The sequence below is a fragment of the Pseudophryne corroboree genome, chromosome 10 (genome assembly GCF_028390025.1).
Source record: "Pseudophryne corroboree isolate aPseCor3 chromosome 10, aPseCor3.hap2, whole genome shotgun sequence".
Classification (NCBI taxonomy): domain Eukaryota; kingdom Metazoa; phylum Chordata; class Amphibia; order Anura; family Myobatrachidae; genus Pseudophryne; species Pseudophryne corroboree.
In genome coordinates, this window is record NC_086453.1 from 190,263,880 (window position 1) to 190,288,652 (window position 24,773).

The 24,773-nt window shown below is 44.5% G+C and overlaps 1 protein-coding gene and 1 long non-coding RNA gene across 3 annotated transcripts in view; one reads left to right on the forward strand and one right to left on the reverse strand.

Moving 5' to 3' along the window:
• Positions 1 to 4,330, forward strand: part of LOC134966329 (uncharacterized) — a 124,692-nt gene extending 120,362 nt beyond the window's left edge. The window contains exon 4 of the long non-coding RNA XR_010188625.1: positions 4,166 to 4,330. This is a non-coding gene — a long non-coding RNA (uncharacterized LOC134966329). The remainder of the gene's footprint in view (positions 1 to 4,165) is intronic.
• SDF4 (stromal cell derived factor 4) overlaps positions 1 to 24,773 on the reverse strand; it is a 250,372-nt gene that overhangs the window by 93,087 nt on the left and 132,512 nt on the right. For both annotated transcript variants that reach the window (XM_063942989.1, XM_063942988.1), the window contains 3 exons: positions 23,026 to 23,162; positions 21,011 to 21,124; positions 4,272 to 4,430 (listed from right to left, as the gene is read on the reverse strand). In XM_063942989.1, coding sequence (XP_063799059.1) covers positions 4,272 to 4,430; positions 21,011 to 21,124; positions 23,026 to 23,162 — 410 coding nt within the window. The remainder of the gene's footprint in view (positions 1 to 4,271; positions 4,431 to 21,010; positions 21,125 to 23,025; positions 23,163 to 24,773) is intronic.

Below are 24,773 nucleotides of genomic sequence, written 5' to 3' on the forward strand. Positions count from 1 at the left end.
TTGAAATGGTTGACAGCTAAAGTTGGTTCAGCTACAAGAGTCTCAGATTTAGGGGCATTATCATGTCGCCCTCCTTTTTCTGATATTCCATTCAGATAGCGCAGTTCTCCGAACTAAATGTGGATATCTTCCTAAGGTGGTCTCCAAGTTCCACATTAACGAAGAAATTGTAGTTCTGGTTTTCAGGGACCGGACCTCCCTGGGGGAGATGCATCGTTGGAAGCATAGTCTCAAGCTGATCTCCCTATCCCGGCTAATGTAGTGCCTCAGCTGAGCAGATATGTAAGGCAGCCACATGGTCTTCCATTAACACATTCATTAGACATTATGCCTTTGATACCTTTGCCTCTCAGGACACTGCTTTCAGGTGAAGGATTCTCCTGTCCAATCAGGAGCGTCCCCTCCACTAATTTCTGCTTTGGGACACCACAAGGTATATTCTGTGGATACCACTGTGGACCCTGAAGGAGAACAGAGTAGTTATGGTAGACTTACAGTCGATAACTCTCTTTCTCCGAAGTCCACAGTATCCAGAGGGATCACACCCTGACACACCTGTGGATACTGTGGACTTCGGAGAAAGAGAGTTATCGATGTTAAGTCTACCATAACTAATCTGATTGTGCTTACCTATCATCATTGGGTACAGTTACTGTAATGTGGTGGGGACATAGTTTCACTTATTTTATTATTATTATTAGTTTTGTGGTGTGGATCATTAGATCTAAAAGAAAAAGGTCTAGTCAATAGGTCGACCCCAAATGGTCAACATGGGAAAGGTCAACAGGGTCATTAGGGTCAACATGAAATAGGTAGGCAATAGAAAAGGTTGACAGGGTCAAAAAGTCGGTACATGAAAAGGATGGCATGAAAAAAAGGTTGACACCGAAAGATTGACAAACCATTTTTAGTTCTTTTTGGTGTTTACGCCAGCAAAGCACATGAAACCCCAATTAGTGTATTGTGCCCCTCACAGCTTCGGGCAAGGTTACTATTCCCAGTTGTGGTCCATTTGGATGGTAAAGTATGAAAAAATTGAACAAACTGCAAAACTTCCCCCCGAAAAACTGTGTCGACCATTGTCATGAACCTGTCGACCATAAGCACTTTTAACCTTTTGCATTTCGACCATATCGACCCAATGCCAGTCGACCATGAGGGGTCGACCTAAGGACTGTCAACCTTTTCATTGTCACCTATAGTCCGGATACCCATTATTATCATTTATTTATATGGTGCCCAAAAAGGTTCCAAAGCGCCTAACAAAGTACATAAATAAATCTGCAAGACAAGAAACAATGACTTGCAGTACAATATCATGTAGGACAAGTACATGGTATATAAACATTTCTACAGGGGACAGGACACAAATGGTGGCAGAAACTTAGTGTTAGGTGCCGTCGTAGGGAGTATAGAGTAGAAAATAGAGTAGAACGTAGTCTAAGAGACGGAAAACAATATAATGGATAACATGAAAGCACATATAAAGTGGAAAAATTTAAATATTTAATTCACATAAAAAATATTGCATATACAGTAAAATTTAAACTACTAAACACCTCCTGTGGAGAAATGGAGCACATTTAATTTAAAAATGTAGAAATGTATAGCAACCAGAGTGCCAGAGTTCAAAGGATTGATATCCAATGTAAAGTTATATGGTGCCATAGAATATTACAAGGTGAACATTGTTACCATGCTTATATAGCCACACAGTTTCATTATCAACCACTCTATGTGTCTTGAGAGCGGACTCAGCATGATATCCCGGCGGTCAGGTGGCCAATGCCGGGATCCCGACAGCCAGAATGCCGGCAGCAAGTGCAGCGTGTCCCCTCGCCACAGTTTACACTCCCCCTCGGGTGGTGGCGTGGACCACCACCTGTATGGGGATTCGGGGTGGCGGTCGGGATTCCGACAGCCGGTATTTCACCGGGTGTCGGGATATCGGCGTTGGTATCCTGGCCGCCGGGATCCCGGCAGCCGGCAACTTGATTGACTCCCTTGAGAGCCCGTTTGAAGTTTTGTAGAGAGGTGGCGAGTCTGATAGGGAGAGGTAGAGAATTCCAGAGGTATGGAGCACCATGGCCAAAATCTTGGAGGCAGGAATGGGAGGAAGTAATTAGTTGGCAGGAGAGGCAGGATGTATTTGTGGAGCAAAAAGGGCGTGTGGTAGTGTAAAGGGAGAAAAGGGCAGATATGTAAATGGCTGGGTTGTAAATGAGTGTAAAAAGCTGAATTTGATTTGGAAGGGGAGCCAGTGTATGGCTTGTAAGAGGGAGGAGGGGCGTAGTATGTTTGGAGAGGAAGATGTACCGGGGAGCAGCATTAAGAATAGATTGGAGTGGAGAGGCATTTGTTGAGCAGGCCAGATAGGAGATTACAGTAGTCCAATCTGAAGATAACCAGTGAGTGGATGAGGATCTTAGTAGCATCTAGTTTGAGAAAGTGTCCGATCTTGGAAATATTTTTGGGATGGCCTGGATGAGGTACATTACTTCATCTCCAGATACAGGGGAAAAAAGACATCACAGTTGGTAAAATGGAAGGGGAGAGGTGGTCAAGGAAAGGAGGCAGCGGATTGTTGAGGGTCTGATGTGATGTCCTGACATATTGAGTCAATTTGGATGTGAAATATGTGAGTAAGTCAAAGGCAGAGTGAAGAAGGGAATCGAGGTGGGGGTGGGCAGAGGAGGGAGTTGACAGTGGCAAGGAGACACTGGGGGTTCGAAGACAGGGAGGAGATGAGGTTCTTGAAGTATGACTGTTTATAGAGGGAAAGGGCAGCACTGTAAGATAAGAGCATACATTTTAAATGGATAAAATCTGCTTAAGAGCGGGATTTCCTCCACTGTCACTCATCAGTGCATATCTATTTGGAATGCCAGGGTTGAGGTGTTGTACTGCAAGGGTGAATGGGTGTCAATCCGAGTTGATCGTTGCTGTGCTAAATTTAGCACAGCTATGATCATCTTCCCTGACATGCGCGGGGACGCCCAGCACAGGGCTGGTCCGCCCCCCCCACCCCGCACACAAGTACAAAAGCATCGCACAGCGGTGATGCTTTTGTACTTGTGGAGTAACTCCCGGCCAGCGCAGATCCTGCGGCTGGCCGGGAGTGGATAGTCGTCGCTACCCCTGTTCGCAGCAGCTGCGTGTGACGTCACGCAGCCGCTGCGGCCCGCCCCCCGCACGGTCCGGCCATGCCTGCATTGGCCGGACTGCGCCCCCATAACGGTGGTCAAATGGCGCTGTGCCGCCCCCTCCCGTCCAGCGACCGCCTCTGCCTGTCCATCAGGCAGAAGCGATCGCTAGGGAACGACGACCTTTGGCCATCCGGCATGCGCCGGCGCATGCGCAGTTCTGAACCGATCGCTGTTCTGCGATAAACTGCAGCGAGCGGGGGTCAGAATGACCCCCAATATTCGTTGCTGGAGCAACAGAGTCAAGAGCACAAGTAAGGGAGGCATTGAACAGAGAAGTGAGTCAAGCTGGGAGCATAAGCAAATATTGTCGATGGCCTTAATGTTCCGCTTAGTGATGGTAGCCTTAAGAGGTAGAGATGGAGAAGCAGAAAGGGATAAGTTAAAAGAGGGCAGGTGATGGTCAAAAAGGGGGAAATATCACAACGGTGAGTGAAGACCAGATCGAGTAAGTGCCTACTCACATGGGAGGGTGATGAGGTCCACTGGGAGAGACCAATCAATGATATGAGGTTACGGAGTTTAGAGACAGAGTATTCTGTGGGATGTTGAACTCACCTAAGATAATGGAGGGAATGTCTGAAGAGAGGAAGTGAGTGAGCCAGTGATTGAGCAATTTTTTGGGGAATGCCAGGGGGACGGTAAATGACAGCTACTCGAAGGCGAATAGCATGGAACTCAAATGTAGATAATGTAAGGGAATGTTCTGGTGGTATGATTTGCAGTTACTAGCACTGGTTTTGTCTACCCCATTAATCATAAATATTGATTTGTTCCTGAACCACTAAGTCGTGATATACCAGAGTACCAAGGCATCCAGTTTGGGAGCCTCTGGTTTATAAAATGTCATATGCTGCATGATAAAATCTTTCTGTTCCTCTGTATAGAGCAATACTTTGCATAAACACTGCATTATCCTAAGAAGTGACCACATGTTATGTCTAAAAGTGTTGTATCTATAGGGTGGTTACATGCGGTGAGCTAAACATCCCAACCAGAGGTTGCAGAATGGACCGTTATTGGTGAACAACAGAGTGGACATGACAGCAGCTTCATTCATGTTCTCACCTAGATCACGTATGATCTCTTTCACCATGAATTTGAGCATCCCGCGGCTGTGCTCTGGGTGCAGGAAAGACAGGAATTCCTCTTCATTCAGAAGCTGGTCAGCAGGTGGGTTGTCTGCTTGGAACCAGCGGTCTTTGAGGTTATCCAGAACTTCCTGTGCTGCAGGAGATAAAAAAAGGAAAAAAAATAAAGAGCCTCAACGTAGGTACTGTGAGGTTACTATGAACAAACTATTTCTCTTGAAATCCATTGCAATATACACCTACTGTACCAATCGGAACACATAGGAGCAGTCAGAGATTCAGCTATTCATCACTCCATCTAAAAGATCAGGCAGCACCAGTGCAGTTGGGCAATGGTTTCCCACATGCGAAATGATGGTGAGCATTTTACTGCAGTCTATCAACAGTTAAAGGTTTTCAATTGTAGCCAGAATATTTTGTCATTTTGTGCTGTAATCTGCACCCAACCCGATTGAGTGCAAAACCTACTTAGCCATAAACATTCTAGTGTGCAAAGAGACATTGAAAACATACAACAGGAATGGCTAGTCTCTTAAAGACAACGAGTCAATTTTTAGTAAATCTGTTCTTAAACAACGCATTTTATGTAAAACAAAAAATACAAATATGCTCCCTCCTAGAAGCTATTATGCTACAAAGTATCACATATCAGACAAAAAAGTTAAAATAAAAGCAGTATGGTTAGTGAAAGCAAAGTATGATTTTCAATGAATTTGAGCTTGTAAGTAAAATAGCCATTTAAAAAAAAACCAAAAAAACAAAGACAAACCCACAGGTAACAACTGTCCATTTGTTTCTTACTATTAATAAGTGACAAACCTTGTGTCATGTACACAGACTGAGTGTGGGAGAAAATACACACAGAATTTATTTTTCGTTTATAGTCAAACAAAGCGGTTTATGGTTGGATCAGGGAGCCAGACACACTGAGAACTTTGCTTTTCTGAAGCTTATATATAACCCACAAACGTAGCTCTTTCCTTTTCTTTAAATATACAGCTCTAGAGGTTTTGGTCGGTGCCTTTGCTATTACTATCACAATTCAAGACGAGCGTGAAGTAAACGGAGATGACACCAACTCATTGATGGTTAAACTGTTCCTACACCGTTCATGGGGAAATCTCTGCGACAGCTAGTTTTCGACAAAAGTCTAACCACAATGAAGTCGAAGGAAGTAGAGATTAAATATAGAACTATAGCATCATGAAATGACCTTAAATGGCTTCTAGAAATCAGTACATAAATCATACTAGTAACCATTCTTCAGTTTAAAAAAAAAATTGAATTTTAATAACCTACCGGTAAATCCTTTTCTCGTAGTCTGTAGAGGATACTGGGATTCCATTTAGTACCATGGGGTACAGACGGGTCCACTAGGAGCCATGGGCACTTTAAGAGTTTGATAGTGTGGGCTGGCTCCTCCCTCTATGCCCCTCCTACCAGGCTCAGTCTAGGAAACTGTGCCCAAGGAGACAGACATACTTTGAGAGAAGGATAGATAAGGATAGTGGTAAGATTCCGAACCAGCACACACAACAAGAGGAAAGTCAAGCTAACCAAACTTGGAACAGGAACAGCAATGGCTGAACTAACATTACTTAACCAAGTAACAGTGCAGGAAGAACGAAGCACCGGGCGGGTGCCCAGTATCCTCTACGAACTACGAGCAGGCCCACCCTCACGGGGGTGCTGCGGGCTCAGATGCCCCGACCCCGGCCTCTCTGACAGAGGAGAGTGCCCGGGCCGCACATGCCGCCATCGCGATGCTCCGCCCACTTTTCATTACAGAGTTCTGCCACTGTCAAAGGAGGGGGAGAGGACGCTGCAAGCTTCTATTGCAAACGTCCCTCCAAAAATGGTCGCCGCCTCAGAGACAGTTATTAAAGATACTAAAGGAGGCTCCTTTAGTATCTTTAATAACTGTCTCCTCTGAGGCGGCGGCCATTTTGGCAGAGACTTTTCAATAGAAAAGCGTACTCTCCCCTCTCCTGTGACAGTGCCAGATCTCGGCCTTGAAAAGGGGGCAGAGCTACCCAAAACGTACATACACATATATATATATATATATATATATATATATATATATTTTTATTTTTTTTTTATTATTATTTATTTATTTATTTATTTTATCATTATTTTTAGGATTTACCAGTAGGTAATTAAAATCCTATTTTTTCTTACGTCCTAGAGGATACGTATCAAAGCTCCCAAACCGGGTGGGAGAGTGCTGAGGTTCCTGCACAACTGATTGACCAAACCGAAGGTCCTCAGGGGCCAAAGTATTGAACTTGTGGAATTTAGCAAACGTGTTCAAACCTGACCAAGTAGCTGCTCGGCAGAGCTGTAAAGCCGAGACACCCCGGGCAGCCACCCAGGAAGAACCCACCGACCTAGTAGAGTGGGCCTGTACAGATTTTGGACATAGCAAACCTGCCGTGGAATAAGCATAAGAAATGGATAGGAAAGGTTTTATCTGCACCAAAGACAAACAAAGTCAGAAAAGACTTTAGGGACTGCTGGTCCTTTTCATGTTAAGGATCCATAATTCTTAAATCACTATGACCATTTGTTGGGTGCTACCGTCCGATTAACCAACATGAAATGAAATTTACAAAGAGAAAAAGAATCTGACTCAGATAGGTGCACTCCGTCCTCACAATGTTATTGTTTAAAATACCTTTTATTTGAATATACTAAAATTGCATATACCTTTATCTGAAAGCCTGTAAGGCTGTTTTCCTTGTATCTATTCAGCCTCTAGGGCTGAGTAAAGCGAAGTATGAAAGAAGTTGATAGAAAGAAAAACTGTGACAAGAAAATTAAAAACGAATGTGTGAATATATAAAACATTAAAAATATCTACTGTGTCCCGTTCTTTCGTGTAGATGTATATAATTAAAGACTTATCCTGATATGGGTTGAAGCTCTCACTGTCAGGTACTTTTTAGATCTCTTTGAGCCAGCTGTTTGCTGTGTGTGTCACCTGATATCAGTGCCGTAACTAGGCATTTTAGCGCTGTGTGCAAGAACTGACATTGGCGCCCCCCCCGTACAAGATAGGCGCAGTGCGCGCCGTAGGCACGCGAAAAATATATAGGGGCGTGGCTTCACGGGAAGGGGCGTGGCAACAAAATAATAGCAATTCATACTACGGTGCACAGTAGTCTCCATTATTCAAATTACGCTGCACAGTAGCGCCACTACACCAGGTAGAGCCCCTTTTATACATTACAGCAGACAGCATCCCCCTTTTTACACATTGCGGCAGCCAGTCCCCCTTTTTACACATTGCGGCAGCCAGTCCCCCTTTTTACACATTGCGGCAGCCAGGACCCCTTTTTACACATTACGGCAGCCAGTCCCCCTTTTTACACATTGCGGCAGCCGGGACCACTTTTTACACATTGCGGCAGACGGGACCCCTTTTTACACATTGCGGCAGATGGGACCCCTTTTTACGCATTGCGGCAGATGGTACCCCTTTTTACGCATTGCAGCAACCGAGACCCCTTTTTACGCTTTGCGGCAGCCAGTCCCCCTTTTTACACATTGCGGCAGACGGGACCCCTTTTTACACATTGCGGCAGACGGGACCCCTTTTTACACATTGCGGCAGACGGGACCCCTTTTTACACATTGCGGCAGACGGGACCCCTTTTTACACATTGCGGCAGACGGGACCCCTTTTTACACATTGCGGCAGATGGGACCCCTTTTTACACATTGCGGCAGATGGGACCCCTTTTTACACATTGCGGCAGATGGGACCCCTTTTTACACATTGTAGCAGATGGGACCCCTTTTTACACATTGCAGGAGAGAGAGAGAGAGACATACTTACCTTCTCCCCGCTGACAGGCTCCTCGTGCATCTCCCTCTCGGTGCAGTCTGAAGTCAGTTGAGAAGGAGGAGGAGGGAGGGGGAGCAGAGAGCCGCAGCAGCGCTATTTGATTGGTAGTAAGCGCTGCTGCAGCATCCCCCTCTCCTTCTGTATTGGCTGCCCGGCGCTGCTGTGGATGCTGGGATGCATCCACAGCAGCGCCAGGCAGCCAATACAGAAGGAGAGGGGGATGCTGCAGCAGCGCTTACTACCAATCAAATAGCGCTGCTGCGGCTCTCTGCTCCCCCTCCCTCCTCCTCCGCTGCCCGGCGCTCCTGTCTTCTCTCCTCCAGCGCGGCGCACGGCGCAGTTCAGAGGCGGCATGTAATGAGTCAAATTGACTCATTACATGCCGCTGGCCGTGCGCCCCCAGGGCAACTGCGCTGTGTGCCAAGCCCCCTTGGCACACACGTAGTTACGGCCCTGCCTGATATGTTTATATCATAGGGAGTAGAACTCTCCTTCTTGGCACTTAATAAAACAATAGTTATATTAATCTATATTGGTGTAACAGTATGCCAGTACCATATATTGAGAAATAAACAGAGACTCTTATGTAATGTAGTCACTGATTCTAAAATAGATTTAAAGCTCTTGCTACAAGATACTTCAAATAGCCAGAGTAAGATGGTTACATTCTGAATGTTAACCGATACATTTGTTACCTTATTCACCTCAGTGATTATTGTGTATAAACATATGTTGTAAAAGTGTGCCTTCTTGCTGGGGGATTTTACTCTCCTTTTTGCTGATATTATTGAGGAAAAGATGGCTTGATTTATTGGCATATTATAATACAGCAATATGATGTTGCTATCTTTCAGAAAACAAGCAATGGCTCATATCTATACACAATACGAGCAACAGTAAATGGTGGTAAAATTCCTCTAGGAGCAGGTCAGAAGCCCTGATCCCACAATATATCAGGTGCTTACACAGTATATAGTGCTTTTATTAGCATAACCTTAAGAGACTATATTTACACTTTTATTCTTAATTCTCGTGAGTTGACAAAACAAATAGACTTGACAGAGCTTCAGCATCTAGAATACTATTAGTGACTGGTATATATAATTCTCATATTGTTCTACAGGCTTTTGGTTAGAGGCTAGGGTATGGGCGGGCGTCCCCACGCACACCAGTGCCGTCGGAGCTATGTTCACTGTTATTACAATAATAATAAATGTTCAAATTAAGTCCTCAGGGCTATAGCGCCGAGGAAGCTTTAGGCAAGCGGAATGCGCATGGGCATCAGTGTACCCGTTTTTAGGATGATATTATTTGATTTATATAATAGACTTATCTGAAAGTGTCACAGGCTTGGAGCAGTAGTAATATCACAACACACCACCGCAATTATTGGTGGTAATGTTAATTTGAACATTATTATTGTAATAACAGTGAACATAGCTGCGACGGCACTGGTGAGCGTGGGGACGCCCGTCCATACCCTAGCCTCTAACCAAAAGCCTGTAGAACAATATGAGAATTATATATACCAGTCACTAATAGTATTCTAGATGCTGAAGCTCTGTCAAGTCTATTTGTTTGGTCAACTCACGAGAATTAAGAATAAAAGTGTAAATAGAGTCTCTTAAGGTTATGCTAATAAAAGCACTATATACTGTGTAAGCACCTGATATATTGTGGGATCAGGGCTTCTGACCTGCTCCTAGAGGAATTTTACCACCATTTACTGTTGCTCGTATTGTGTATAGATATGAGCCATTGCTTGTTTTCTGAAAGATAGCAACATCATATTGCTGTATTATAATATGCCAATAAATCAAGCCATCTTTTCCTCAATAATATCAGCAAAAAGGAGAGTAAAATCCCCCAGCAAAAAGGCACACTTTTACAACATATGTTTATACACAATAATCACTGAGGTGAATAAGGTAACAAATGTATCGGTTAACATTCAGAATGTAACCATCTTACTCTGGCTATTTGAAGTATCTTGTAGCAAGAGCTTTAAATCTATTTTAGAATCAGTGACTACATTACATAAGAGTCACTGTTTATTTCTCAATATATGGTACTGGCATACTGTTACACCAATATAGATTAATATAACTATTGTTTTATTAAGTGCCAAGAAGGAGAGTTCTACTCCCTATGATATAAACATATCAGGTGACACACACAGCAAACAGCTGGCTCAAAGAGATCTAAAAAGTACCTGACAGTGAGAGCTTCAACCCATATCAGGATAAGTCTTTAATTATATACATCCACACGAAAGAACGGGACACAGTAGATATTTTTAATGTTTTATTTAGTCACACATTAGTTTTTCATTTTCTTGTCACAGTTTTTCTATCAACTTCTTTCATACTTCGCTTTACTCAGCCCTAGAGGCTGAATAGATACAAGGAAAACAGCCTTACAGGCTTTCAGATAAAGGTATATGTTCATATGCAATTTTAGTATATTCAAATAAAAGGTATTTTAAAACAATAAAATTGTGATGGACGGAGTGCACCTGAGTCAGATTCTTTCTCTTTGTAAATATCCTTTCATGCTGGATAGTAAGCCTGATCCAGCGTGCAATTGTCTGCTTTGAAGCAGGACACCCAATCTTATTGGGATCATAAAGAACAAACAGCGAGTCCGATTTTCTGTGACGAGCTGTTCGCTTTACATACACCTTTAAAGCCCAGTACCCACGGGCCGATGCAGGAGAGATGTGTGCTGAGCGATTCGCTCAGCACACATCTCTCCTGCCGCTCAGCACAGCGCGATCTGTGCTGAGCGTGCGGGGGGGAGACGGGGGGCCGCTCACTTCACCCAGTGGGTGAAGTGAGCGACCCGCTAGATTGGCCTGCATGCAGGCCAATCTAGCAACAGCGATAGCGATGTGCGGGGCCGCGCATCGCTATCGCTGAGGGGGCTACACACGGAGCGATCATGCTGATATTCTAAGCAATCTAGTCAGATTGCTTAGAATATCGCTACGTGAGTACCCCCCTTAAACACAACATCCAAAGACTTTGAAGTAGCAGAGGTGTCGGTAACAACCAGAACCACAATAGGCTAGCTGATGTGAAACGCAGACACCACTTTAGGAAGAAATTGCTGACAAGTTCTGAGTTCAGCTCTGTCCTCATGGAAAATTAAAAAGGGACTTTTGTGAGACAAAGCCCCCAGCTCAGACACACGTCTTGCTGAAGCCAAGGCCAATAGTGTGACGGTCTTCCACGTAAGATATTTTACGTCCTCCTACTGTAACGGTTCAAACCAGTCCGATTGGAGGAACTGCAGCACCACATTGATTATCCCAAGGTGCCGTGGGAGGCACAAAGGGAGGTTGGATGTGCAGAACACCTTTCAAGAAAGTCTGTACCTCAGGGAAAGAAGCCAATTGTCTTTGAAAGAAAATGGACAAGGCCGAAATCTGGACTTTTATGGAGACATAGGCCCACATCCACACCTGCCTGCAGGAAACGTCCCAGATGAAATTCCATCACAGAATAATTTCTGCTCTTACACCAAGAGACATATTTCTTCCAAATACGATGGTAATGCTTAGATGTTACCCCCTTCCTGGCTTGGATCATAGTTGGGATAACCTTGTTAGGGATCCCTTTCCTGGCTAGAATCAGCCGTTCAACTTCCATGCCATCAAATGTAGCCGTGGTAAGTCCTGATAGACGAACGGGCGCTGTTGCAGAAGATCCTCGCGAAGAGGTAGAGGCCACGAATATTCGAGGAGCATCTCCATAAGGTCCGCATACCAGGCCCTTCTTGGCCAGTCCGGAGCAATGAGTATTGCTTGAACCTTTTCCCTTTTTAATCGCTTTAGAATTCTTGGGATCAGAGAAAGAGGAGGAAACACATACACCATCTGACAGACCCATGGAATCGTCAGGGCGTTTACCGCCACTGCCTGTGGGTCTCTCAACCTGGAACAATACCGCCTGAGCTTCTTGTTGAGACGAGAGGCCATCATGTCGATCTGTGGATATCCACATCGATGTGTCAAGTACCTGAGCAATTCCGGGTAAAGGATCCACTCCCCCGGGTGCAGGTCGTGTCTGCTGAGGTCTACTCCCAAAATGAAGACTGCTGACAACATCAGAGTTTTTTTTTCTGCCCAGAGGAGAATTCTTGACACCTCCGACATTGCTGCTCTGCATTTCGTTCCGTCCTGTCGGTTTATTTACGTCACCGCCGTCACATTGTCCGACTGGACCTGAATGGCCCGATCTTGAAAAAGATGTGAGGCCTGCAGAAGGGCATTGTATATGGCCCTGAGTTCCAGAATGTTGATTGGAAAGATGACTTCCTGACTTGACCATCTTCCTTGAAACTGCACCCCCTAGGTGACTGCTCCCCAACCTCGGAGGCTTGCATCTGTGGTTAATCCAGGCCTGAATTCTGAACCTGTGACCCTCGACGAGGAGAGAAGTCTGTAGCCACCACAAAACGGAGATCCTGGCTATTGGCGACAGACGGATTATCTGGTGCATGTGAAGATGCGATCCGGACCATTTGACCAAAAGGTCAAGCTGGAAGGGTCTTGCGTGAAACCTTCCGTATTGAAGTGCCTCGTACGCGGCCACCATTTTCCCCAGAAGGCGAATGTATAGACACCGATATCCGGGTTGGCTTCAGGACATCCCGAACCATCGACTGGATTACCAATGCCTTTTCCAACGGAATAAACACTTTCTACGACTCTGTGTCCAGTATCATTCCCAGGAATGGAAGCCTCCGTGTTGGCTCCAGGTGAGATTTTGGAAGGGTCAGAATCCACCCGTGATCCTGGAGGAGTTTGGTTGAGAGACCAATGCTGTCCAGCAACCTTTCCCTGGATGGTGCTTTTATCAGGAGATCGTCCAGGTACGGAATTATGTTCACTCCCTGTTTGCAGAGTAGAAACATCATCTCTGCCATCACCTTGATGAACACCCTCGGTGCCGTGGAGAGACCAAATGGCAGGGCCTGGAACTGGTAGTGACAGTCCTGCAGTGCAAACCGTAGGTAAGCCTGATGAGGCGGTTAGATCAGAATGTGAAGGTACGCATCCTTGATATCGAGAGACACTAGGAATTCCCCCTCCTCCACACCCAAGAATACCACTCTCAGAGAATCCATCTTGAATTTGAACACTCGTAAGTACGGGTTCAACAACTTGAGGTTCAGAATCATCCTTACTGAACCGTCCGGTTTCGGTACCACAAACAGGTTGGAATAGTACCCCTTGTTTTGCAGATGAGGTGGAACTGGAACAATGACTTGAGTCTGTACCAGTTTTTGGATGGCATGCTGTAAAGTTATACTTGCCTCTTGTGAAACTGGTAAGACTGATTTGAAGAATCTGTGAGGTGGGAGCTCTTGGAACTCCAGTCTGTAGCCCTGGAAAAGAAGATCCATGACCTAGGGATCCTGGCACGAACTTGACCAGATCTAACTGAAGAATCGTAGTCAGGCTCCCACCTGACAGCCTTCCAGGCATTGCGGTCCACCGTCATGCTGAAGACTTTGAGGAAGCAGAGCCTGAGCTCTGTTCCTGAGCGCCTGCAGTTGTTGGTTTGCGTGGTTTACCTCTTGCCTCGCTGGAGGACATAGAAGCACCTCTGGATGTGCCCTTGAACTTGGCCGTCCGAAAGTACTGCAACTTAGAAGCTGAATAAGTCTTCTTGGTTGGGGGGCTGCGGAAGGAAGATACGTAGACTTACCCGCAGTAGTTTGGAGATCCATTTGTCTAGTTCAACTACAAACAAGACTTCTCCTGTGAATGGTAGGCCTTCCACGCCTTTCCTGGAGTCCACGTCAGCAACACACTGGCATAGCCAATAGCCTCTGCGTGCAGACACTGCCATAACGGTGGTGCGTGCGTTAAGCAAGCCTCTCTCTTTTATGGCCTCCACCATAAAGTTTGCAGTGTCCTGTATATGCTGCAGGAGTAAAACAACATCCCCCCTAGGCAAGGAATCTAACTCCTCAATTAGGTTACCTGACCATTTAGCATTGGCTTTTGTGATCCATGCACATACATAGTGGGTCTTTGGGCCACCCCAGCAGCTGTGTACAATGATTTGATTGTAGTCTCAATTTTATGATCAGCCGTGTCTTTTAGGAAGGCTGCACCAGGGACAGGCAATACAATCTTTCGTGACAGCCGAGAGACTGATGTGTCCACTATGGGCGGATGTTCCCATTTTTTCCTATCTTCCAAAGGAAAAGGAAAAGATGAGAGCAACCTTTTAGGGATTTGAAACTTCTTATCAGGATTAACCCATGGTTTCTTCAAACATAGTATTCAATTCCTTTGACGCAGGAAAAGTGACTGAGGAGTTCTTTTTTACATTAAAGTAAGATTCCTCACACTCCTCTGACACCTTATCAGGAATATGCAGAACATCTCTGATAGCCTCTATAAGAGCCTCTATTCCCTGTGACAGAGCTGCATCCCCCCCGCCCCCTCTGAGTCCACCTCCCCCTCCTCCATGTCTGACCTGTCAGAGTCAGACTGCAGTATATGGGCCAGAGATCGCTTTTGCAGACAAATGGGAGGGTATTGAGACGCTATTTTTGGGGACTGAGTCTCTGTTCATAAACCCATCCACAGTCTATTTTGTGTCTCTTTCTCATTGCAGGACAATTTTGTAGAAAAAGTGGAGATCATTTCTTTAAGAGAATTAACCCACTCCATTCAGCAGCGCTATTCTGGGAAGGTGCACTGCCCTGAGTACACAGTAGTGAGCTCCCTGGTGAGGAAATACACTCCGCTGTACATGAAACACACTCTTTGCCTGACATAATGTAAATGTGACAGAGCACACACACACACACACACACACACACACACACACACACACAAAAGGTTAAGCACAATTAAACCACAAAGAGCCATTCAGGGAGACACGGAGTTGTTGGAGCCAGCCCCCACCGCGCCCTCACTGCTAATGTCAAGCTTAGCTGGGTCGCAGACCAAGTACCCTGATAGGGGACTTAGTACACTAATAGATGCTCCCCCCCCTGCTATGACCCCACTGGTATCGCTGAGGTAATTTGGAGTCACACCGGAGGAGCTGCGCATCCCTGACAGTCACTGTCTGTGTCCACTGCAGAGGGAAAATGTTGCTGGTGAGCTGCTGGATCCTCTCATAGTGAAGCCCCGCCCCTTCAATGGCGCACGAACCTCCCACTTTTTTAATACTGGCTGAGGTAATTTTTGTGCTTAAAATGGAGCAGAACCGTTTTAAGACTGTGTTTGCCAGTGTGGGTACTATGTACAGTGTACAGAGACGCAGTTGTGTACTGTATCCGGAGACGCATTCCGCCCCGTTGAGAAGACGTGCGTCTCCGTACCCTCATGCCGCCATAATGGCCGGTGCCCTGCTAACCGGGACGCCGGCTTAGTACTCACCACTCTTCATTCTTCTGGCTCTGTTAGGGCTGGCGGCATGCTGCGGGAATGTACGCTCGCCGTGGTGGGGCTTGCGAATAGTTCCCTCAAGAGCTCAGTGTCCTGTCAGCGGGGAACGGGACCATTAACCCTTCAAGAGGTTGGGCCGTACCCTAAGTCCCACGAAGCAGGCAGACTGGTGCCATCCAGCCCTGCCTGAAAATAACAAACATATAAAATAAATGCAGAAAACTCTACAGGAGCTTCCTTCAGCGTGACCGGCTACTCCGGGCACATTTACTAAATGGAGTCTGGTAGGAGGGGCATACAGGGAGAAGCCAGCCCAGACTAAAGTGCCCATGGCTCCTAGTAGATCCATCTATACCCCATGGTACTAAATGGAACCCCAATATCCTCTAGGACGTAAGAGAAATACCAAATTTACAAAATATTTTCTTCCACACTTATCCAAGAGGGGTATTCTATATTGCTATAAACAAAAAAAACGAAAACAAAAAAAGACAGAGCCAGGCAATGGAACAACATTCAGTGGGGCAGATGTAACCTGGAGAAGGCATAAGGAAGTGATAAACCAGAGATAAATGCAAGGTTATAAACGAAACAAACAATCACCTCCAATATGTAAATTAACAGTTAGGAACTGATTGGCTGGTGCGTTTATCACCTTGCACATATCACTGGTTTATCACTTCCTTATGCCTTCTCCAGGTAATACATCTGCCTCAGTATTCTCTGACACATGTCCTGAACAAACAATAAAATGTGAGACAATCAATAGAGCTGGAAAGAATTCACTCAGACTATAAAAAAAAAAAAAACCCACTATATAAGGGTATTAATTTACAAACAAATAAAAGGTTATTAAAGTCTTTTGCCCGTTTATCACACCATGAAGATTCTTCTTCCATGTACCCTCAAACGTGAATGTAAACGAGAGGGAATATATCATACTGTAGCAAATTTGGAGTGATAAATGAGACGGCTTGTGACACAACACACACAACAGAAGCCCTTTTCAGTCAGAGAAGTAAGGCTGGATACACTCTATGTAGACAGAGCTGCTGACAGGCGGATACACTTACACAGCGGCTGATTTGTTAAGTATTCACACTTACCAATTGGTCGGATGATGTGTCTCTCCTGACGTCACAACTGATATCATAGCTGGGCAGGCAAATTCAAATGCCAACCCAGCTGTGATATCAGTCCCTGCAGCTAGTGTACTGGTGTCGGAGGGTCACCCGTACACACAGCCAGACATCTCCAAGATATGTCAGCATTGGCTGTACTGTAGAGCCAACCCCATATGTCTGTCCACGCCATTGTTCACAGACATATAGGGGTATATGCAATTCACGGCGAATCGCGGCAATTTTTCGCCGTTTTTTTTTCCGACTCAATTCGCCAGGTGAATTCTGGCAGGTGGCTGCCGGAATTCACCATATTTAATGAAAAACGGATTCGCCAGAACCGCGGGCGAAAATCGGCCGATTTGGCGGATTTTGCCGCGATTTTAAAAAACGGGGGGAAAAACCCGGAAAAAAAAATGGCGTGGGGTCCCCCCTCCGAAGCATAACCAGCCTCGGGCTCTTCGAGCTGGTCCCGGTTCTAAAAATGCAGGGAAAAATTGGGCAGGGATCCCCCGTATTTTTAAAACCAGCACCGGGCTCCACTATCTGGACAGATAATGCCACAGCCGGGGGTCACTTTTATACAGTGCCCTGCGGCCGTGGCATCAAATATCCAACTAGTCACCCCTGGCCGGGGTACCCTGGGGGAGTGGGGACCCCTTCAATCAAGGCCCCCCCCAGCCACCCAAGGGCCCGGGGTGAAGCCCGAGCCTGTCCCCCCCCATCCAATGGGCTGCGGATGGGGGGGCTGATAGCCTTTTGTGATAATGAAAAGAATATTGTTTTTTCCAGCAGTACTACAAGTCCCAGCAAGCCTCCCCCGCAAGCTGGTACTTGGAGAACCACAAGTACCAGCATGCGGGAGAAAAACGGGCCCGCTGGTACCTGTAGTACTACTGGAAAAAAAATACCCAAATAAAAACAGTACACAGACACCTTGATAGTAAAACTTTATTACACACTACCGACACACACATACTTACCTATGTTGACACGCCGACTGCCACGGTCTCCGACGATCCGAGGGTACCTGTGAAAAAATTATACTCACCTTCCAGCGTCCAGAGATACATCCACGTCCAGAGTATAATCCACGCTCCATACCGGACTGTAAGGGGTCCCATGCTTTCACATCAGACCCCTTTCTCCCGAATGCCGGGACATCACGTGACTCCTGTCACTGAAGTCCCTTCAGCCAATCAGGAAGCGCTACTTCCGTGGCGCTCACCTGATTGGCTGTGCGCTGTCTTTGCTGTGACAGCGCATCGCAAAGCCGCTCCATTAGTTTCAATGGTGGGAACTTAGCGGCTAGCGGTGGGGTTACCCGCGGTCAGCCGCTGACCGGCGGGTGACCTCATCGCTAGCCGCCAAGTTCCCACCATTGAATATAATGGACGGGGCTGTGCGATGCGCTGTCTGAGTTCAGACAGCGCACAGCCAATCAGGTGAGCGCAACGAAGTTGCGCTTCCTGATTGGCTTTAGAGACCTTTGTGTGACAGCTGTCACTGACAGGTCTCATTCGTGGAAAGGGGTCTCATGTGTCAGCATGGGACCCCTTTCAGTCCGGTGGCCCGTGTGTTCGTTTTCTTTTTTTGCCAAGTACGTGGATGTATCTCTGGACCATGGCTGAGGTGAGTATATTGATCTTTTATTTTCAGGTATCCGTGGATTCTACATGGAGAAGAGGACCGATGTCGGCGTGTGAACTTAGGTAAGTATGTGTGTGTCGACGTATGAAATAAAGTTTTACTGTCACGGTGTGTGTGTCCTGTTTTTATTTGGGTATTTTTTTCCCAGTAGTACTACAGGTACCAGCGGGCCCGTTTTTCTCCCGCATGCTGGTACTTGTGGTTCTCCAAGTACCAGCTTGCGGGGGAGGCTTGCTGGGACTTGTAGTACTACTGGAAAAAACAATATCTTTTTATTATCACAAAAGGCTATCAGCCCCCCCATCCGCAGCCCATTGGATGGGGGGGGGGGACAGCCTCGGGCTTCACCCCTGGCCCTTGGGTGGCTGGGGGGGGGGGACCCCTTGATTGAAGGGGTCCCCACTCCCCCAGGGTACCCCGGCCAGGGGTGACTAGTTGGATATTTAATGCCACGGCCGCAGGGCGCTGTATAAAAGTGACCCCCGGCTGTGGCATTATCTGTCCAGCTAGTGGAGCCCGATGCTGGTGTGAAAAATACGGGGGACCCCTGCTCGTTTTGTCCCCCGTATTTTTTGCACCAGCACCAGGCGCAGAGCCCGGTGCTGGTTTTAAAAATACGGGGGATCCCCTGTCAATTTTTCCCCCGCATTTTTAGAACCAGGACCAGCTCGAAGAGCCCGAGGCTGGTTATGCTTTGGAGGGGGGACCCCACGCCATTTTTTTTAAGGATTTTTCCGTTCCAGCAATAAAAAATAAATAAATAAATAAATAATATTTTAAAAAATATATAAATAATATTTGTGCCTCCAAAAAAAAAAAAAAAAGTACCTAATCCCTTCTAATATAAATAGATCTGCTATTCCCAAAAAAAAAAAACACAAAAAAAAAAACAACATGTTTAAAATTTTTTTATTTGTTTTCACCCTCCAAAGTGTGGCGGATTGAAAATGACGAATTTGCTGTCTAAAAGCACTGCTGTCGAATTTCCAAACTTGAATTGAATATGCTTTGGTCGAATTGCAGCACTTGTATCATTGCAGAAAAGTCGAATTTGCAAAAATTCGAATTTCAAAAAGTCGAATTTTGAAAGTCCGTTTTTTGGTCGGAAAGCACTGAATTGCATAGGCGAATTTTTTTTTTGGTCGAAAATGACCCGAAATTCGACAATTTCGGGAATTCGACCGCAATTGCATATACCCCATAGGGTGTATACACCCGTTGATGCACTACATATACAGTATATCACTTGTTCAATAGAATGGATTTTATATCTACGAGTGTGTACCCAGCTTAAGAAAGGTACCCTCTTCCCGATAAAAGGAGCACACAGAACCTTCCTTTGTGTTCCTTCATGTACCCCTGCTGGATGTATGCTTAAACAAATGAAAGTTGTTCAAGGAGTATAAAAAAGCTCTCTGCTGAAGATCTCCACAAAATAACTCCAACAGTAGAAATGTGTGAGGGGTTTAAAACTAAAAAAATCTAGTGTAATACCATGAAAATGTAATTTAATGTGCACACATAAAATAGAAATAAAAGACCGCTCTGCATAAGTGGGGATAAATCTGCCTACCAGAAGATGTCAAAGCTAGCACAAAGGAAATAGTCAAGAGATGGCCTCTGGAAAACTAAACAGCAACCAGTCCAAAAGGAAATTAAAGTTTCCCCCCCCCTCCCCTTGGCTTAACCATCTTTATGCCATCTATAACAATTTTTGGTTGTGTGTGCATTAAATTAATTATTCTAGGGACTGATATGTATAAGTAAACGTTCTCTGTAAAGCGCTGTGGAATATGTATGTGTTCTATAAATAACTGATAATATTTGGGAGGAAAGTACATTTTACAAAACAGAATTTTTGTAGTTATCAGTAAAATCCATTTCTCCGATTCCATGGGGAACATTGGCCTACGTTGGAGGTAAAGATGGTGGTCTGTGGAGCCTGGCATTTTAAATTTTAAATCAACATGGCTCCCCCACCCCCACTTGATCTCTGTTTAGTTTAACCGAGCCCAAGCAGAGATGAAGAGGAGAGGAAACTGAAGGAGGTTAGAAGTCATCTCCAAACCAAGTGAAAGGACACATCACAATTTAACAGCAAACAATCAACACCTGGAACGAAAACAGAATGTAAACATACGCAGCAAACGCATGGAGGGTGTTTAGTGTCCTATGTGAAATTGGAGAAATGGTTTTACTGGTAAGTAATACTGGAGTATGCTGGAGATGTCTAAAAGCAGTCCTCATGGGATGGAGCATGCTGTGGCTGCTCAAAGCACCCAGCAACTAAAACTAGCCTTCTTGGTGTCAAAATGATAGAATCACAAAAGTGTGCATGGAATACCAGGCGGTGGCATGAATCATAGACTCTGTCTCATGTAAAGCCGAATTCTGGTCAATGTGGCACAAAACACATCCAAAGGAACCAACATCTCTACAAAGGAAAACAGGAACCAGAATAGGCAGATTGCTGCGGAACTTGGAGATGAGTGTATGTTAATTTAAAAGCAGATGTATCCAAATTTCTACAGAAAAAAGAAAGAAAGAAAGAAAGAAAGAAAGAAAGAAAGAAAGAAAGAAAGAAAGAAAGAAAGAAAGAAAGAAAGAAAGAAAGAAAGAAGACAAACTTTGTAGTGCAAAGTATATTAGGGAGGGTCGGAATTATGAATAGAACTTACTCTCTTCATCAATCTTCAGCTCCTCGTTGTTTTTAACCTTTTCAGCAACCTCCTTTTCGTTGAAGCCTTTGCTGGCCAGGAACTTGATCTTGTACTCATCCCAGGACACGTGTCCTGCAGTGAGAAGATGAACAGATCAGTGAAATGTAATAGAGCACTTCGCAGTCAGGAAAACATCATCCACAGATATTTGGAACATTCATATATAAGACTGCTTGTAAAGTTGACCACACGCATAACCATTTTTCATCCAACTAACCAACTGTACAGCTTGCCTGATAATCATTTATGGGGGAAAATTAATCAGAAGCAAGTCTGTTAATAAGACTTCATGAAACTCGCAGACTTAAGAATTAGCAGATCCAATTAAACATTGCAATTTGCGGTACTCGCGGTGAGGGTGTACAAATTTTCTACAAAATTTGATCTGGGAGAAGTGGATGACCCCAGATAAGTGACAACTTTGTTAGCAGAATCATATGGAAGGCTGATAGTGGGCATAAGGAAAGTACTACACGCTTTTAAAGGTGTCAAATGGCTGATTTTTTAATTTATTTTGTTTGTTTTTTAAGTAAAACATTTTTTATAAAAAGCAAAATAGGTTTTTTTTAATTATAAAGGAATTAAACAAAAAATGCAAAATATAAAGGCGAAAGGTGCTTTTGGGATAATTTGCGGTAACAAAAAAAAATACAACGATGATCAATAGCAAAAAAAAAAAAATGTTGAAACAAATACTGTAATTAAATTTGGGTTGCATTAATCTAAAGTTAATTTGGGGGCATTTTGATGGCATTTATTATTATTTTTTTAAACCCCAAAAATTATTGGCCCAGATAAGCCAATTGAAAACTTCCAAATGCAAAATTAGTCATTAAGGGGGCGGAGGGTTTGGTAAGGGGCTTCTGAAGCACGTCCCAACATTTTTCTCCTTAAAATATCTTCCCTACCTTTTCACACTAGTTTGGAATTGGATTGCAAATGCAAAAAGCAGTGCGAATGTGCTGTGAAAACAGCTCACACAAGTCAAGCTGCACCTACTGTAATTGGATCGACTCCATGGAATGTATGCCCTACAATACACAACTTTTTCATCAGACCAATCAACTTCTCTCTGAAGTTGAGTGATTTTAACATGACAGAAATAGGTGGATTCATACTGACTGACCCAGCATACTGACCAGCGCCTCACCCCCTTCAACAAGCAGAAATTGCGATCACGTCGCAATTTCTGCTCGCCAGCAGAAACTAAAGATGACTCCTGCAGACGCAGCTTAGCTGCGGCCTCAGGAGTCCCGGCACCATCTTACCTGTCGCAGAGGCTGCGTGTGACATCACGCAGCCACCGCGAACACGCCCCCGGTATGCCCCCATTCGCACTGCCCACCGTTCTGTATTTTCACCACTTTCCAAGCAGGTTATACCTCTGGAGCAGTCATTCAGTACAATGTAGTTACAACTCTACCTGAATCACAGCATCCCCTGGCAAACAAACGATATAATAGAGCAGCTTTTACTCAACCCGGCCGAGAGCTTCTGACTTTGTAGGAACCCCCAAAAAAACCTTCTACAAACTATGACACCAAGTTAACTGAATGCAATCACAGAATATGCAGGATGCAAAAAGTGACTGGAAAAAAACCCACATAATGAAGATGCTGGAAAAACATCCTAAGACTGTATCCATAAACCTTTAGTCCTGAAGACACTGCTGAAAATGGAGCTGCTAAATAGGCACAACCCTTGGAATTTATATAGGAGTGGGTTCGAATCACCTCCTTATTCTTACATAACGGCCTTTAAAAATGCTATTTGTGACTTTAAAATGTAAGAAAAAAACCCTATAAACACAGTTAATATAAAACCTACTGTTTCGAATAACAGACTCTCAGCATATTCATTTCTACATAATGATTTTAGACAGATTGCCAAAATGTTGAGGCATTTCTGACACAAGTAAATGTCATACATATATATACACGTACTCTGAGGTTATACAACAAATCATCACCTACCATCACCATCCGGATCCACAGCTCGGAAGTGAACTTTATTCTCCTTAACGGCCTCCTGGAAATGCTCTTCAGTCTTCTCCATGATCCAGCGCTGCATTTCTTGCGCGCTGACTTTTTTATCCTTGTTCCCATCCACCCTTAGAAATAAAAGGGAGAAATCACCATAAAATATAGATTTTGACAAACATAATATGTTGTGCTAAAGAACAGAAGTCATATTCAGAATGCCAAGATGGCCACGGAAGTCAAAATCTATTTTGGACACGCATATTGGCACCCAGCTAGGGCAGTGAACACATAACCACACTCACAAGTGACCTCCGCATTTTCAGCAGGAATAATTGACATGGTTTTCTCACACATCTCTGGTGTAATATGATTACACAGGCCCAAAGCTTTACTTGATAAATAATGTTTATTACCATAGTCCAGTGGTTCTCAAACTGTGTACCTAGCAGTGACGTGAGGTGAGGCAGAGCCTTTTTCTGTCATACTCCAGTATACTGTACGCCAGAGTTTTGACTATATAAAGTATATGAAAATTACAAAGAATATACAGTATTACAAATATGTTCTTTGTATTATTCTAATAATTTTTATAGCCTGTGGAGTAAAACGTCTATGAGAAGTGAAGCAGTGCCTCCCCCTGCCTATCTTTTCCACACATCTCTAATAAAATCTTACCACATTTCCAGCAGTATATACTGCTGCACCTGTGTATAATGCCCTCATGTATATACTGCTGCACCTGTGTATAATGCCCATATGAACCTTTGGGCTCACATACTATGTGTAAATCTGTCTCTGGTACTAGCCAGTGCCTCCCGAGCCATTTACCTCACCGCACTCAGGGCACTTGCAGGTGCCTTGGATTGGTGGTCAAGTACCAATTTAAATTATTTTTGGTCAATGTAATAGGCAAAACCAGTGCTGGTGGCGGCCAATCATAAACTATGTGAACAAACAGAAGCAACTCTTGCCGCTCACCACATAACGGAACTTACGGATGACATATAAAAAAACAATTTACTTCATTTAATATTTCTTTATAAACTTCTCAATAAGAAACTTTTGGTCTAGAGGTGCCGTGAGGAAAATTCTTATACTCTAGGGCGCCGTTATTCAAAAAAAAGTTTGGGAACCCCTGCCATGGTCTATTGCCAGAGTTATTGTTTGGAAACGCTGAGCAAGTGTACCGGCATGTTTGATAATTGGTCACAGTTCTATTGCGGACAATGGAAGATATTGCACTATGCTTTAACAAAACAAGGCAAACGACAACTCTAATTCATACCACTAAATACATACGGGTCACATATGCTAAATAAATATATGTAAAAAATACCATATTCTGCGCATCTCAAATTACAAAAGGACAAACAGCAGCATCCAAGAGGCCTATATGATCACATAGTAATACTCCCCCAATACCACTACTATGCGGAGAAATGTTAATTCATGTTGGTATTTATTCAGGACAAAGTTCATTTTAAACATCTGATACAGAAAGCAAATGCTATGTTATAAAACATAAGATCATCACTCTGCAATGGCAGCACATAACCCATCTCCAACATTTAGACATGCAAAATCAGGACAAAGGAAGTCATGTCCCCGATGGGCACAAACCCCACCCCTACTCACCCAGAAATGCCCAATTTGGTAAAAGCCCCACCCATTTGTGTCCAACAAAAGCGGCATAGTTAGGAGGTACGCTAGCATACATGCAGACCTAGCCAACAGTTTCA